Source organism: Fringilla coelebs, assembly GCF_963513975.1.
Source record: "Fringilla coelebs genome assembly, chromosome: 6".
In the NCBI taxonomy this organism is placed as follows: Eukaryota; Metazoa; Chordata; class Aves; order Passeriformes; family Fringillidae; genus Fringilla; species Fringilla coelebs.
Window position 1 is genome coordinate 2203222 of NC_140034.1, and position 16142 is coordinate 2219363.

The following is a 16142-nucleotide window of genomic DNA, read 5'->3' on the forward strand; positions in this document are numbered from 1 at the left end:
AATCTCAGAGATTCTTTACAAAAACCCTAATGCAGCTTCTGCAAAGCCCAGTGAGCTCCTCGTGGTCGCAGTGCCCAGCAGGGGTGGGCAGGATTCAGCTGTCTGCCACGTGAGAGAGCCAAAATTACATGTTTCCTTCTGATGCTGTAAACACAGAGAGGAGACCAAGGGGAGGCAGTCACAGAGTGTTGGAGGTGGAATGAAGTATACTCAGGAATGAAGTATCAGCATATCAATGGGAGCACATGGCTTTGGTACACATCAGATGCCTGGAACTGAAGATTGGTTCGTTTCTGAGTGTCCTTCCTGCTGTCAGGAGTGAAGAGCAGATCCTGCTGGCTCCTGTGAATCCAACAAAGCTGGATGGTCACTGGCTTTCCCTGACTGCTGTGGGCCAGAGTGCAGAAATGATCAGCACTCGCCCAAAATCTCCTCTTGCAGATACAATCTGGGGCTCGGTTCCCTTCCCATCCTGCCAGATTCTGTCCCTCTGGTGACCACCACATTTCCACAGTTTAATCAGCTGATCTTTGAGTGCTGTGCCACGTGTCTTCCAAAGAGCACTGGGCTCTGGCTTCAGAGTCAGGTTGATTCCAGCAGCTTGTTGGCATCAAGAGTGTGGGCAAACAGTAGCTGAGGACAAGTGTGTGCACTCCCATGGGTCCACATGGAGTGGGTGGGAGTGGGCAAGATCCCCATGGAGCCCAGAAAGCCAAACACAGCACGGGCTGCAGCCCAGCTGGGTGAGCAGGAGGTTGAGGGAGATTATTCCCCTCTACTCTGCTTTTGTGACAGACACCACCTGCACTGCTGCCTCCAGCTCTGGGACCCCCAACATGAGAAGGATGTGGAACTGCTGGAGAAAAGCCCAGAGGAGGCACAGAATGCTCTGAGGGCTGGAGCCCCTCTGCTCTGGAGCCAGGCTGGGAGAGCTGGAGAACAGAAGGCTCCAGGGAGAGCTCAGAGCTCCTTGCAGGGCCTGAAGGGGCTCCAGGAGAGCTGGAGAGGGACAGGACACAGGGAATGGCTTCATCTGGGTTAGATGGGATATTGGGAAGGAGTCCTGACTGGGAGGGTGCAGGCCCTGGCACAGGGTGCCCAGGGGAGCTGTGGCTGCCCCTGGGTCCCTGGAAGTGTTCCAGCCCAGGATGAATGAGGCTTGGAGCAACCTGGGATAGTGGAAGAGACCCCGGCCCATGAGAGAGGGAGAAATGAAATGAGCTTTAGGGTCCCTTCCAAGCCAGACCATTCAGGGATTCTATGTTATCAACTGTGCTGCATTTAAATCCTCCCCGGAGGTGTCCAAGTCCAGCCCTTATGTTGTGTCCTTTGTGCCCCATCTGCATGAGCACAGTGAGTGTCTCCTGCTGCCTGCACAGGTGGAATTGGGGAGCAGGGCCTGGCTGACCCCACCCCAGGGCAGCATCCCTGTGATGATTTCTCAGCCCAGGTGTTCCCATGCACTCACCACGAGTCCTGTTTGTGCCAGGTTCACCTCCCAGCCATGGCCCCTTGTGGGCGGGTGCCCACAGGGGTGCTCAGCGGCCCAGATGAGCCCCCCAGGTGCCCTGCCCTGGGCTGGATGTCTCCAGCGTGTGGGTGCCTCCAAGTGTACCCAGTGCCCCCAGGTTTGGATACTCCAGCTGTGGGTGCCCCAACGATCCCATTGCCATGGCAGGAATAACCTGGATGTTGGAGCAGCCTGTCTGCTGAGCCCCCCACCACCACCCCCTCGGGAGGGAATTCAGCACCCACGGGGCTGCGGCTCGCCCCGCCCGCGGGGCCCCCCTGGCTGCGCGCACCCCGAGCAGCGGTGCCGGGGCGGCCCCGCGGGTGCCGTGGGCGGGTGCCCCGGCGGGCCGGGCCGTGCCGGGCCGTGCCGCGGTGCCGCGCCGAGCGGCGGGCGGGGATGCTGCTGCCGCCGCCGCCGCCGGCTCCCCCGCCCGCCCCGCGCCGCCGCCGCAGCCCCGCCAGACGCAGCGCGGCTCGGAGCGCGCACGGAGCCTCCCGCAGCCGCCGCCATGGCCCGGAACCGCCGGGACAGGAGCAGCTGGGGTAGGGCAGCGGCGGCAGAACCGGGGGGGAGCGGGGGGAGCGCGGACAATGCCGGGCCTGAGGCGGCCGCGGGCCGCGCCGGGGCGGGGCTGCGGCGGGAGGACGCGGGCGGGGGGCTCGGCTGACCCGGGCGGGGCGGGGGGCTGCCCGGTGCCGAGGGGACACACGGGCGTCTGGGACCCCCCCGCGCTATCCCTGAGGGGCTTGGGGTCCGCCCGTCCCGCCCCGCCAGCGTGACGGGGAGCGGGGCTGCGGGATGGGGAGCCCCTCGTTCCGGGGCCTCCTGAGGCGGGGTGTCCCCGGCTTGGGCTGGTAACCGCCCTGGGCTTGGCTGCGGCGGGACCCCCTGGCACACCTGGGGCCGGACAGCACCGGCAGCTCCCTGGGGAGCCTTTGGGCTGCTCCTGCGGCTTGTCCTGACGCCCCTTACCCCGGCCCTGCTCTCCCCTCAGCCCCTGATGGGGGATGCCACCTCAGCCACCACCCCAGCTCATCCGGGAGCAGGGATCCCGCTCACCCCGCCTTCCACAGGCAGAGCCACAAGGCCACCCTGGCTTGTCACCCCTCCAGAGGGGTTCCCCCGTTTCTGGAAGCTGTAGGATTTAGTTGTCGAGTCACCCTCCAGACAGGGCCCATTTTAAACCCATCCCTCACAGCCCCCCGATCCCGGGGGAGCCGGGGCAGCAGTGCCGGGGAGCGGAGCGGGGGCACGGCAGGAGGAAGTTCTGTGGTGTCTTCCTGCGAGGCTTCGCTTCCCTCCAGAGGCGCCTGGATCCTCCGGCAGCTGCTGCTTCCCCCTGGATGGACCCAGGCTGGTCCCACAGGTGGGCTGCACCCAGCAAGGGGCTCCTCCACCTTCAGCCTGCCTGCGATGGATGGCTTCACCCACTCCCACTGACACGCTGTTCCGTAGGAAATCCGATTTTATCCAGCCAGTTCCCGTTATTTGAGGAGAGTAATTTGCCGTTTCCTCCGGAGTCGTAATTCCGTGTGAGCTCACTCACGGGTGCCGGCGGTATCCCGGCTCCTCAGGCAGAGCGGGTGAGCTGAGCTGTGATGTTTAGATACACAAATTAAATTCTAATTTGTGTAGATGAGCGTAGGATTTCCCATGGCAATGATTAACAGCTCGGAGGCATGCTGGAGGAAGCGCTGGGATAGCGGAGCGCCTGATCCGGTGATGGGATTTTGGATAGAGGGGGGACAAAATGGGCGAAGCTCATTTGATCGGTGCCGTGTTTAGCTGTGACTTAATGAAGGTCCTCAGATCCTTGGGTAAACCGGAGGGAAAACTTGCCAGGGAATGTGGTGCCATTCTCAGCTTTGTCTCGCGGAGCGTGTGACAGACGTGGCAGCCCTGACTCCGTGCGTGCTGGGAATTGCACACACGTCCACCCGCCGGTGCCTTCCCTGCACATCCTGAGAGCAGGAGGAAGGAATGCAAATGATGCCCGATGGAAGCGGAGAAAGCATCATCCTGGGAAGTACAGCCTGCATCCAGCAAGGGATTTAGGCACATTTCTCAGCCTGGGCTGCTGAGCTCTGCTCCCGGGAAATGTGATGTGTCACTGAGGGGTGAACTCCTCCTGAGCTTCTCTGCAAGAATCTGGAAGCGTCCATGGATCCAGGTGGATCTCTGTGGGATCAGCTGCCTTCTGCTGCCACCCATCCACAGCTCAGAATAATTCCCTGTATCCCACTGACATTCACCTATTCCTAGAGGATTTCCTGGCTTTTTGCCAGGCTGGTTGACATTGCGAGTAAGAAATGAAGTGAAATGCTTCAATTTTTTTTTTTTTACTAGGAAAGAAAAAGAAAAAGCTGCCTTTATAAATGTATTTATTCTATTTATACAACAAAACCTCATTGCCTTGAAAGCTGTGTTTACATCCAGTGACTGCAGCATTGTGTGGTGACATCAGTCCGTGGGGTGACTCTTCCACTGCTACATTTTTCAGCTGGCAAAGGAGGAGGCTTGGGCTTTTCCTGAAACTAAGGCAGAAAGGAGAAAGTCCTTGCTTTGTTCTAAAAGTGGGCTTATGGGTCATTAAAAATATTAACGCTATTTTGAAACGGATCAAACTTTGCCCTAGTTACTCAGGCCTGGAAACAGGCAGCTGCTTAGTGTAACCCTCCTTTGTTTCATAAAAATAATTTGCTTTTTTAAAGCTCACAGAGCAAATTAGGATGAGTATGTGGGATTGCCCCTGGTCATAGCTGGGTCGCTGTCACATCCCTGGGAGCTCTGTAGGGATGTGTGATGCATCCAGAGTAGGATTTAGCCTTGGGCTAAAGGTCAGCATCAGGTTATGCCTCATTTAAGACTCTTCCTGAATGTGCCAAGCAGTGCACAGACCTCACCACTGCTGCCAGTTGAATGGTTGAGGCAGCTGCAGATAAAAAAAATCCCAAATAATTCCTTGCTGTGAGTAGTGGACCCTGCTTTGCCCAAACTAAGGATTGTTAATCCAAGTTCTGCTTGGCACGGTGAAGTCCAGCCAGCTCCTGGAGGTTTGTGATAGATGACACTGATTTTTGTCTGAAATTCTTTGTGCTTGGCAGTTGCAGATGTTCAGCAGCCTGGTCCCTCTGATCCAGTGAGATCCCTGCTCCCAGTCACTCCTTTAAACAGCACAGACTGGAACAAATTGTTTGAAATCTCGTGTTTCCCATCATGGCCAATTTTGTGTTGAAATTGGAACAGTCCACCTAGCAAGAATTCTGTTTTAAAACCATAAAAGGGATTACAGAGGTTATAGATACTTCTTGGTGAGGGTTTTCAAGGTGGATTTAGGAGAGGTCCTAAAGGGAGCCAGGCAAAGCCAAAGAACTATTTTGAGGATAAGGGGCTCCTCTCCAGCACAGGCCAGGGATCATCTACCACATCTTACACTGCACACAATGGGTTAAACCAAGAAGAAAACTATGATTTTGGTAGGTTGTTTTTCATTTTAACCATGTTAACATCCTTTGTGTTTGTTGTTTGATTTCTGCCCTTTTATGATGGATTTTCAGTTTCCACTTCCTGGCATTTCTTTGTGACTCTGAATACTGGGAACCTGACAAGTGAAAGCTGAGATGTTTCAGACAGAGGGGCCTTTACACAAAAAGCCAGAAATATTCACAACCAAGTGACTGGCTTGTGAAAGAGAAAAGAAAATGAAGTGCTGGGACTTGAAAGAAGAGACAAGTCAACATTTCAAGCTGAATGTGATTATAGAATCATGGAACAGGCAGGGACACTTTCCAGTAGATCAGGTTGCTCCAAGTCCCATCCAACCTGGCCTGGAACAGTTCCAGAGATCCAGGGGCAGCCACAGCTTCTCTGGGCAACCTGTGCCAGGGCCTCACCACCCTCACAGGGAAGAATTTTTTCCTTATATCTCATCTAACCCTGCCCTCTGGCAGTGGGAAGCCATTCCTGTGTCCTGTCCCTCCAGGTCCTCATCCAAAGTCATTCTCCCATGGTGGCTGTGCAGGCAGCAGCATTCTACAGGGAATTGGAATAGCTGGGGTTCACCAGATGAGCAGGAGCAAGAGCAGCCTGACTTTCTCTTTTTGGGGCAAAACCAGGATGGCCTGAGCCTGCCTGGGAGTGGTGACATGGTGCCCTTGTCCTGCCTCATGTCATGTCCATGCCATGAGTGGCCCTGGCCTTGGCTGCCTCCCTGATTCATGGAAGTGGGAAGCAGCATTGGTTGTGTCTTGCTGCACTTTCCCTGCTAAGCCCATGGGTGACAAACAGCACACTAAAATATTGTTTAGGGCCTGGATGATGTTCAGAGGCAGCAGGCTTTATATCAGCTCCCTTGGATCACTGACTGGAACCTTCTCCAGCGGGGGAAGGAGGCTGGGGCAGGTGTTGTCACGCTCTGCGAGGCACAAGGTGTGCCACGGATCACTTCTGAAAGTCACTTCACTCTGGAGAGCCCCCAGCTCCTCTGCTCCTGCCAGAAATGCTCCCATTTGCCATCAGGAAAAGTTCAGGAAAAGGGAAGTGTTACAGCAGGAAAATAACTGAACACAGATCTCCCAAATGGGGTGGAGGCTCTGGAGAAGGGGCTGAGTTCTGCCAAGCCCATAAAGCACATTTAAAGCACTTTATATACATAAGCATTTTATGCAGAGTGTTATTACCTCTCATGTTCTATCCTAAAATTTCATGGCATAGTTACCAAACTTTACTTTCAGACAATTTTAGTAACAAAATAGTAAAAATAATGTGAGAAGAAATGAAATCCAGTACTGGTGGTGGAGATGAAGGGAGGCTGCTACTGACAAACAGAGCAGATGAAGGACCATGCAGAAAATGTGTGCTGGGAGGGAAGAGGGAGTTCTGGAGATGGATCCCTGGAAGTGTCTAAGGCAGGTTGGATGGGGCTTGGAGCAGCCTGGGAGAGTGGAGTGTCCCTGCCCTTGACAGGGGGTGGAATGAGATGTTCTTTAGTTTCCCCTCCAGCCAAAGCATTCTTGGATTCTGTGTTACCCTGGAGAATGTGGGCTTAAATAGGGGAAATATTTATTCCCATATTTCCAAAATGGGAAGTATGGGAATAGACTTAAATGTGGGAAAGGGAGCAGGCCCAGGGTTTGCACCCGACAAACAGATCGTGGCTTTTTGCTGGTGCCCTTCCAACAGTGTTTTGCCTATGGGAGGTGTCCACCTCGCCTCTGACTCAGCCATTCCTGCTACCTGAGCTGTCACGGGCACAGCCACATAACTGTCTAACCTGACCTCAAACTTGCTGAAAAAATTCTACAAAAAACTCTGATTAGCATCATTCTCCAGGTAGTTGCCTGCCTGTGTCTCCAAAGCTCAGCCTGGGAATTTGACAGCAGTAGGAGCTGCTCTTGCTTCAGAGCCAGCTAAGCACTGGAGCTTCATGTACTAGGTGTTGTAATTAAGAATTTCACATTGTACTTTGGCATTTGAGATGTTGTAACAGGCAGGTTTGGGGGCCAGTTATCATCCTAACTCTTGCTCCTGTCAGCAGTGGGAAGGTCCCAAACCACTCCTGCTATCAGCAGGATCATTCATCCCTCGTTCCCTGTGCCAAAGGGAGAAGGGGCTGAGCTGGCCATGCGGAGCTGACGCCGTGCTGCTGCCAGCTGGGTGACTCAGGGCTGGCAGGAGGAAGGTGCACTCCACATCTCCACTGCTCCAAAAAAAGCAAAGGGTGAGGATGAAGCCTGGCAGCAGCAGCCACCCTGCTCAGCTCTCTGCTCCAGCCATCCCAGGCTGCGGAGCAGGGTCCCTGCCAGGAGAACGTGGGAGTGCAGATTGCACTGGCAGAGCTGTTAACACAGCTGTGCAGCTCAGCTGTAGGAGTTTGCTCTGACTTTGGAGAGGACAGCTTGGGATCCCAAAGGGTGACTGCCACATGTGGCCTTTTACAGAATCACAGAGTCATTTAGGTTGGAAAAGACCTCTGAAATCATCAAGTCCCAAATACCACCTGTTAAGCAGCCCGTGGCACTGAGTGCCCCACCCAGCCTTAGCTTGAGCACCTCCAGAGGTGGTGACTCCACCACGTCCCTGAACAGTCCATTGCTATTTATCTGCCATTCTTGATTGCTGAATGACAGCTCCTTTTCCCACAACAGTTTTCTTCACCAGTTTCTGATACCCTGCAGCTCCAGGGACTGTTATTGATCCATCATTTCCACAGATTCATGCCAGCTGTGATTACATCCAGTCTGAGGAGGTGCAGATGATTTCCTAGCTGGGCATTGTAAGTTCTGGCTCTGCTTTCCCCTTCCTTGCTGCATTTCCCAGCTCAGCAGCCCCAGGGGGAAGGGGGTAGCATAGCAAGAGAGCCTGACAGAGGAACACGTGTCACTTACAGGTCCCAGTGGGTCTGGTCAGTGCATGGGCAGCATTTGGTGTTTCCCCTGCTTGGGTCTGGAGTCCTCTGCTTCTGTGGACGTGTTGAAAGTCCCAGCAGAGGTGTGAGCAGAGTAGAGGGAAGGTTGTGTGTCTGTGCCTTCAGCTGTGCCCTGGGTGCAGGAGAAGCATGGAGAGAGGCTTATTTACAAGACCACATAGTACCAGGCTAAGGGGGAATGGCTTCCCACTGCCAGAGGACAGGGTTACATGGGATATTTAGAAAAAGTTCTTCCCTGTGAGTGTGAGCAGGCTCTGGCACAGGGTGCCCAGAGAAGCTGTGGCTGTCCCTGGATCCCTGGAAGTGTGCAAGGCCAGCTCGGACAGGGCTTGGAGCAGCCTGGGATTAGTGGAAGGTGTTATTTGTGTAAGGCTTGAAACTGCCTGGGCATTAAGATCCCTTCCAACCCAAACCATTTTGGGATTCTGTGCCACAGTAAGGCGTGTGTGTGTGGTTAAACCCAGCTTGGGAGGATTTCTGACCGGCTGGCCCGGAACCTTTGGGGGTGTGGTGCAGGAGGAGCTGTCAGACCCGGCTTTGCCCAGCCAGGTTCCCTGCTCCAGCCTCTGCAGGGCTCTGGCTCTCAGGGGCACCCCTGTCTAGACACCTGCTGGCAGCCCGCGCTGAGGGAATTTGCGGGCTCTCAGCGGGCGGGGCTCAGCTCTTGGGGTGCGTCCTTTGTGCAGAAGCAGGGCAGGGTTTGCTGTGCGCCTCCCTGCTCTGACTCTCCAGTGCACACGCGTCGCTTCCTCGCTTTATTCCTCGTTTTCCCCTGGTTGGCTGGATCAGGTGCCGAGCTCTGCGCCAGCCGTGGAGGGGAGGAGAGGATTCCTGGTGCATGCTCGGAGCTCCCTGCCCCTCCCAGCTTCCTGAGATCGTTGTGACACAGGGAGCTCACTCAGCACAGCCCCAGAGAGCAGAGCTCCTGTGCCAGCAGCAGCCGAACGTGCCCAGTGCCGGGGAGATGCTCGGGGAAGGGTGGCTGTGTTCCCCAGAGCTGTTGTGGAGGACAGATAAGCTTCCTGCAAACTGCAGCTCTCTGGAGAGCATCCAGAGGGATGGAGGCTGACTGCAGGCTCTGTTCAGGGCTTGGCTCATGGTGCTGTTGGTGGCAGTGTGATATGTTTGGGATGGAAACTCCAGAAAGGAGCCACACAGATATCACTGCTGGTCAAACAGATCCCCTGAGAGCTGCTGATAAGCAGCCTGACACGGTGCATACAGGATCTTCTGTTCCAAGGAACAAGCAAGTTCAAACTTCCCATCAAACCTCGATTTTCTCTCCTTGCTAGTTTGTTTTCCATGCAGTAATTTGGTTTGAATGCCCTGAGAATGGCAGCACTGCCTGACATTGATGTTTTTGTGTGAGTGACATCTGAGCTGGGGTTGTTTTGCCTGGAGAAGAGAAAGCTCCGGGGACACCTCACCGTGGCCTTCCAGGACTTGGAAGTGGCTTATAAAAATGGAGAGTGACTTTGTACATGGGCAGATGGGGACAGGAAGAGGAGAAATGGATTTAAACTAAAAAAGGAGAGATTAGATTAAATATGAGGAAAAAATTCTTCCATGTGAGAGTGGGGAGGCTCTGGCACAGGTGCCCAGAAATGCTGTGGCTGCCCCTGGATCCCTGAAAGTGCTCCAGGCCAGGCTGGACAGGGCTTGGAGCAACCTGGGATAGTGGAAGGTGTCCCTGCCCATGGCAGGGGGGTGGAATAAGATGATTTTTAAGGTCCTTTCTAACCTGAACTATTCTGGGATTGTGATTTCAGTGGGAGAATTGGAGCCCAGGCTGCAGCCCCTGCTTTCCACAGGATAACTGAGAGTCCTGGGATCCAGGAGAGCCTGAGAGCAGGGCTGGCAAATTGGCCTCCTCAGGCTCTGCTCAGGCAGTGTTTGCACAGATGATGGGACAGGGCTGTGTTTCATGCTCTGGAATGAAATGTATTTATTATGCAGGCTCACATGAGGACAAGGCTGATTCCTTTGTGGCACTCTGGGAAGCAGTCAGCATTTCTGTGACCTGTTCTTCCACGGCTAAGGGAGAACAGGCTTCAGCAAGCACTCACCAAACATTGCATAGTTAGTGGCATGTAATTAACTCCCAGAGAAGAATAAATTAAGTAAATTACATTAGACATGTCTGTAAGTCTACACACAGGCTCAACATGAAATATGCTGTTTCAATTTAATTAATTTTAGTCCAAAGCAAGTCTTAGGCCAGTTAAAGAATTCTTTGCTTTTTTTATGTTGTCTGACAGCAAATCCTGCTCTCCTTCCCTTCCCACTTGCAGTGGCCATATGGAAAAGAGCTGTGGCTTCCACCCTGCTCCGGAGCCATGGGAATGAGCTGTTATGAAATGGGCAGAAGGAGCCGGATCCTGTGAATTTCTGAATGAGCAGCTGGAGAATTGACGTAATTGCAGAGCCGAGAGAAAGGAGGAGTCAGCTCAGAAAAGGAGTGAAAACAAGAGTGTGTTTAGGAAAGCTGAGCTCTCCTTCCTTTGCTTTTTGGCTGGATGAGTTTTTGCCACTGCCAGGTACAGCTTCCTTCCAGGCAAAAAACTCATTTATGGCCAGAAAGACCAGTTAATATCATTGACTTCCAGTAGTGTGCAGCCATTTTTTAAAATAATCCCTGGCTCTGCAGTGGGGCAGATAATCTAATAAACAGAACCTGGAACTTTCATCACATGGAAATATGAATACAAATATGAAAAAGATAGTTTTGTCTGCAAATGGCCTACGTGAAAGAAGCCACTTCTGTGTCTGGAGACATTCTCCCAAAATCTGTTCATCTGTCTGCTTTAAAAAATTACACTTCTTCAGATTATGATGATTTGAAGGGACAAAACAATCCCCAGGAGAGGGGATCTGGCCTCAGGTGTCCCTGTGGCAGGGCATGGCAGGGGACTCTCCTCAGCCCCTGTCCTGGTGCTTGGATCCTTGCCCAGGACTGGGAGATCCATTCAGTTCTCTGAGCCAGGGGCATCCAAGGATTTGTGCCCATCTTGGTACCCACTGCTAGTGCAGGATGAGTAAACACATAAATCATGGAGTCCCAGAACAGTTTGGGTTGGAAGAGACCTCAAAGTTCATCCAGTGCCACCCCTGCCATGGCAGGGACACCTTCCACCATCCCAGGCTGCTCCCAGCCCTGTCCAGCCTGGCCTTGGGCACTGCCAGGGATCCAGGGGCAGCCACAGCTGCTCTGGGCACCCTGTGCCAGGGCCTCCCCACCCTCCCAGGGAACAATTCCTTCCTAAAATCTAATTAAATCTCTCCTCTTTTAGTTTGAAGCCATTCCCTGTGTCCTGTCCCTCCATCCCTTGTCCCCAGTCCCTCTCCAGCTCTCCTGGAGCCCCTTCAGGCCCTGCCAGGAGCTCAGAGCTCTCCCTGGATGCTTTTCCTCTCCAGGTGAGCACCCCCAGCTCTCCCAGCCTGGCTCCAGAGCAGAGGAGCTCCAGCCAAAGTTCTGGTCCCACTTCCCTCTGTGCCTGAGGTGGGATTTGTCTGGTCTGGGAAGGTGGCACAGCTGTTGCACCCTGATGGCTGAGTTAGAGTCAGAAATATTTAAGTTTAATTTGATTTACAAATTTTTTCTGCCCCCACCATGAGTCACATCCTATCCGAAGATCTCTTTACTGTCCTTTCTGTGCAGCTGGAAGAAGAAAATAAAAATAGGACTTGGCTTAGCTGAGCAGGGCTTTGGGAAACACCACAAGAGAGGAGGCATTTCCTTATCCTTTATATGGCCCTTGCAGCTTGGCAGTGCTTAGAAAGAGCCCAGGAGCCTTTGGCACCTGGCTGTCCTTACCTGTTGGGAATGTCTCAGTGCTGGAAAATGTGTTTGGTGTGTGCCTGTTCTCAGAAATTTGAAATGAGGATTTTTTAATTTTTTTTTTTTTCCTGGAGCCTCTGTGCAGTGACACGGTGCTCGAAGGGATTTTAATGCTGCAGTCTGGTGGAGAATCTGCTTTTCACACCATTTGGGACTTTTGTTTAGTTAAAAAACCTCCAAGCAATGGAAAGAAAAGATCTTTGTCTTTCAGCTGTGAGCAAAGAAAGCTCATGGTATATGTCCAAGAGCCACCAGAAATCCCCTGGCAACCAGGCCTAATGATCCTGGTACTTCCTTGCAGGATCTTAGGAAATCACAAAAGTGCTGCTATTATTTAAAATATGGAGTTACTGCTGGAGGCTTCTTTATAGAGAGGCCCAGAATGGGCAAATCCTATTCCTCTTGATATTTATAACTTCTCTTTTAGTGTGTGCACACACAGTCTTTGTGCTTTGAAACAGCTCAAAGCTGGGTCCCCAAGGTCAGGGGCTGAAACAGAGACTGGGGAGGTTTAACTTGAGGCAAAACTTGGGAAAGTTACAGCCTGAGGCAGCAACCTGGGAAGTTTTTGTTGGAATCTGGGGGTAACTTTCCATCTCACTCTCCTTTTCCTGCTGGCAGGGAGGTTTCCCGTGGCTGTAGGTGAGCTGACTGGCACATTAATCACCTTCAGCATCTCTTCCCTGTGCTGGAAAGTTTGGAGAGACCAGGAAAGGAAAATTACTGAAGCCAGCCTCCTCTTTGCAAATCCCAGGGCTGCAGGTCTTAAAATGCATCTGGCTCCTGTGAGACCCTCCTGTGTGAGCCCTCCACAGCCCAGGCAGCAGCTCCACAGGGAACTTGGCCATTTCCAAGTGGGAAAGTGGGCAGTGCTTGTGCTTGTGCTCCCACTTGGGAGCAGCAAAGTGGCTTTTATCAGGATGGGCTTTGTGTCTGCATGGCCTGATTCCTGCTGGGAGTGTCCTGGGGGATGCTGATGGCAGGAACAGCAGATTGCACTTGGAGCATCAGCTCAGGCTGCAGATGGAGCAGGAATGTGTTGCTACAGGAACAGCAGTGGCACAGGATACAGGATACACAAAGGCAGCATCCTTTGATAGAGCTGTGAGAGCCTTGGACACTCAGCTGGAGAGCTGCTTCTGGTTTTGAGTCAGCCTTCAGGAAGGACCTGGTGGGAAGGACCAGAGGAGAGCAGATCCCTAGATAGTGTGGTAGAAGGGATGATGAGAAGGCTTGAACTGCACTTTTCCAGCTGAGAAAGGACCAAGGGAGGTGTCATGGCAGGCACTGTTTATGTAGGGAGTTGCAAGGATCTGTTTTCCATGCAGGATAAAATCTAAAGGATGTGTTTGCCAAGGGAGGTTCCAACAGGGAATGCTCTGCCTGTGTGGAGCACGGGGTCAGAGGATCCCAGAGAAGCATGGAGTCTCCACTGGGATGTCTGAGGCCAGGTGCAGCAGATCTGCTCTGGATGATGCCATTTTGGGATGGATATTTGAGTTTTTGGATCTCTTAGCACCCTGTCCAGCCCCGCTGTCACTGACTGTCACTGTCATATTTTCTGGAAAAATCCCCTTGCCCAGGATTCTTCTCCTGGAAAGCTGAGAAGCCTCAGAGAAAAGGAAAACCATATGATCTCATTGCTTCTCCACTGTTATCTCATGTGGAATGAGTTTGGAGATTGTTCACCCACAGGTGATTGTTCCATTGCATTCTGCTGGGAGCTGTTTTCACTCTTTGGCCAGTCAGGGCCAAGCTGTGTTGGGACTCTGGAGAGAGTCAGGAGTTTTCATTATTATCTTTTTAGCCTTCTGTAAGTATCCTTTCTGTATTCTTTAGCATAGTTTAGTTTTGCATTCTTTAATATAATACAGTATCATAAAATAATAAATGAGCCTTCTGAGAACATGGAGTCAGATTCATCATTCCTTCCTTCATCTGGGAACCCCACAAACACAAGCTCACTGACCCCTCACAGTGCAGAGGAAGGCACCAAACCCCTCTTGTTTTCCCTGTTCTCACAGGCAGTTTTTCAGACAAGACTTACGAGTGGAGCTCTGAGGAGGAGGAGTCAGTGAGGAAGGCAGGGCCAGTGCAGGTGCTCATTGTCAAAGATGATCACTCCTTTGAGCTGGACGAGGCTGCCCTGAACCGCATCCTCCTCTCCGAGGCTGTCAGAGATAAGGAGGTGGTGGCTGTGTCTGTGGCTGGAGCTTTCAGGAAAGGAAAATCGTTCCTGATGGACTTCATGCTGCGCTACATGTACAATAAGGTAAGGCTGCAGCTCAGGGGGCCCTTCCCAGGCCTGCTGTTCCTCCTTGCCCCCATGTGCTGCTCAGGGATGAGCTGGGCTGGATTTGGGGCTTTAGGAATGCTCAAGGCTCTCATGAGTGTGGGCTTCACAAAATAAAGCAGAGCAGATCCTTCCCCAGGCAGAAGTTTCTTGTGGACTCTTGACTTTGGAGCAGGAACGTTCCCATCTGCTGCCCTGAAGCACAGAATCATTTAGGCTGGAAAATCCCTGTAAGATCATTGAATCCAGCTGCTAACCCAGCATCACCTTACTCACCAGTGAACCATATCCTCAGGTGTCTTATCCATGACTTTTGAACACTTCCAGGGATGGGGACTTCACCACTGCCTAGGGGAGCCTGTTCCAATGGGTTACCACCCTTCTAGTGAAAAAAAATTTCCTAATATCCAACCCAGACCTTCCCTGGTGTAACTTCAGATTGTTTCCTCTTTTGCTGCTGCTTTTTTCCTGAGAGCAGAGCCCAATTCCCACCTGGCTGCTCTCTCCCATCAGGGAGTTGTGAAGGTCCCCCCTGAGCCTCCTTTTCTCCAGGCTGGGCCCCATTCCCAGCCCCTCCAGCCTCTCCTGGGGCTCCAGACCCTTCCCAGCTCCCTCAGCCCCTCCTGGGGCTCCAGACTGTTCCCAGCTCCATTCCCTTCCCTGGACACGCTCCAGCCCCTCAGTATTTTTGTTGTGAGGAGCCCAAAATTGACCCCAGGATTTGAGGTGCCTTGACAGTAAAAGGAAAGAAAAACTCCCTTCTGGGGTTCTTAGCCCTTTTTGACACCTCTTCTGTTCCTCCTTGCAGGAGGCAGTGGACTGGGTTGGGGATTACAACGAGCCCCTGACCGGTTTCTCCTGGAGGGGCGGCTCCGAGCGGGAGACGACCGGGATTCAGATATGGAGCGAGGTGTTCCTGGTGGACAAGCCCGATGGCACCAAGGTGTGTGTGTGTCACTGCTGCTGCCAGCTCATTTCCCTCATTTTCCAGCTTTTGAGACTCTCCTGCCTTGTCTTAGGTGGTTGTCCAAACCTTTCTTAGGGAAGGTTTTCAATGCCGTGTCTCTATTTTAGTAAGTGAAGGAAGTGATGTAAAAATATTTTTTTAAAGAATGTAATTTTGATCATAATTTTTGACATGGCTATTTCACAGAGCTGAGGGGTGGAATGTGGTGGTTTTGCATGGGAGGCATTTATGGAAGTGATGTACAAACTTCTGTGTAATTGACAGTCTGTAGAACCACTGGGAAGTTGTACCCACCTCTGTGAAAAACACATGTTAGAGAGGGGTTTAACACAGTGAGGTGATGTGATGTCCAAGTGTCTCTTTAATTCTGGGCATCCCAGAGTTTATTTCTGTATTATTCCCAAAAATCTTGAATCTCATGTCCTTGCAAACTCCTTCTCTTTCCTGGAGTAGGAGTTGTAAAGTGGAGTTTCTTCATTCAGAGTTGTCACAGTGGTTTTGGAGCATCCTGCCAGGAATATTTGTATTTATCTGCACTTCAGCGCAGAGCATGGCACCCAAGTGACACTGAGGCATTCAGGGTGTGATTCCTAACACTGGCTGAGTGTGTTTGGGTTCAGAAGGTGCAGTTTGCATTTGGTTTCTGGTGCAGACTCAGCAGAGCCTCCCCTGTCCTGACAGCAGCTGTCTGAGGAGCAGAGCAGTCCCCTCACTGCCTTGCAGGGCATTGATTTTGCTGCCTGCTGGAGTCACCCTGCTGTCAGGAGTGGCTGGGGATGAGCTTTTCCTTTGTCCCCCACCAGTGAGGAGGCTGAGGCAGAAGCAGTGAGGCCCCAGCCCAGCAGCCCAGCTGCCATTGCCCCCGTGGCACACGGGGGTGCTGACAGGAGCTTTGTGCCCCGCAGGTCGCCGTGCTGCTGATGGACACCCAGGGCACCTTTGACAGCCAGTCCACCCTCAGGGACTCTGCCACCGTGTTTGCCCTCAGCACCATGATCAGCTCCATCCAGGTAGGAAACCTCTGAGCTGGAGGAGTTCAGCCCCAGGAGCTACAGAGCCTGTCGGGGCTTCCCTTCCTACCACTTGTGCCAGCACCACCTGGGC

General features: G+C 52.8%; 1 protein-coding gene across 2 annotated transcripts in view; it reads left to right on the forward strand.

The window, feature by feature from the left end:
- The first annotated feature begins 1940 nt into the window (after positions 1 to 1940).
- ATL1 (atlastin GTPase 1) overlaps positions 1941 to 16142 on the forward strand; it is a 30748-nt gene continuing 16546 nt past the window's right edge. For both annotated transcript variants that reach the window (XM_084208537.1, XM_084208538.1), the window contains exons 1-4: positions 1941 to 2055; positions 13803 to 14050; positions 14880 to 15014; positions 15944 to 16048. In XM_084208537.1, the coding sequence (XP_084064663.1) occupies positions 2022 to 2055; positions 13803 to 14050; positions 14880 to 15014; positions 15944 to 16048 (522 nt within the window). In that variant the 5' untranslated portion in view covers positions 1941 to 2021. The remainder of the gene's footprint in view (positions 2056 to 13802; positions 14051 to 14879; positions 15015 to 15943; positions 16049 to 16142) is intronic.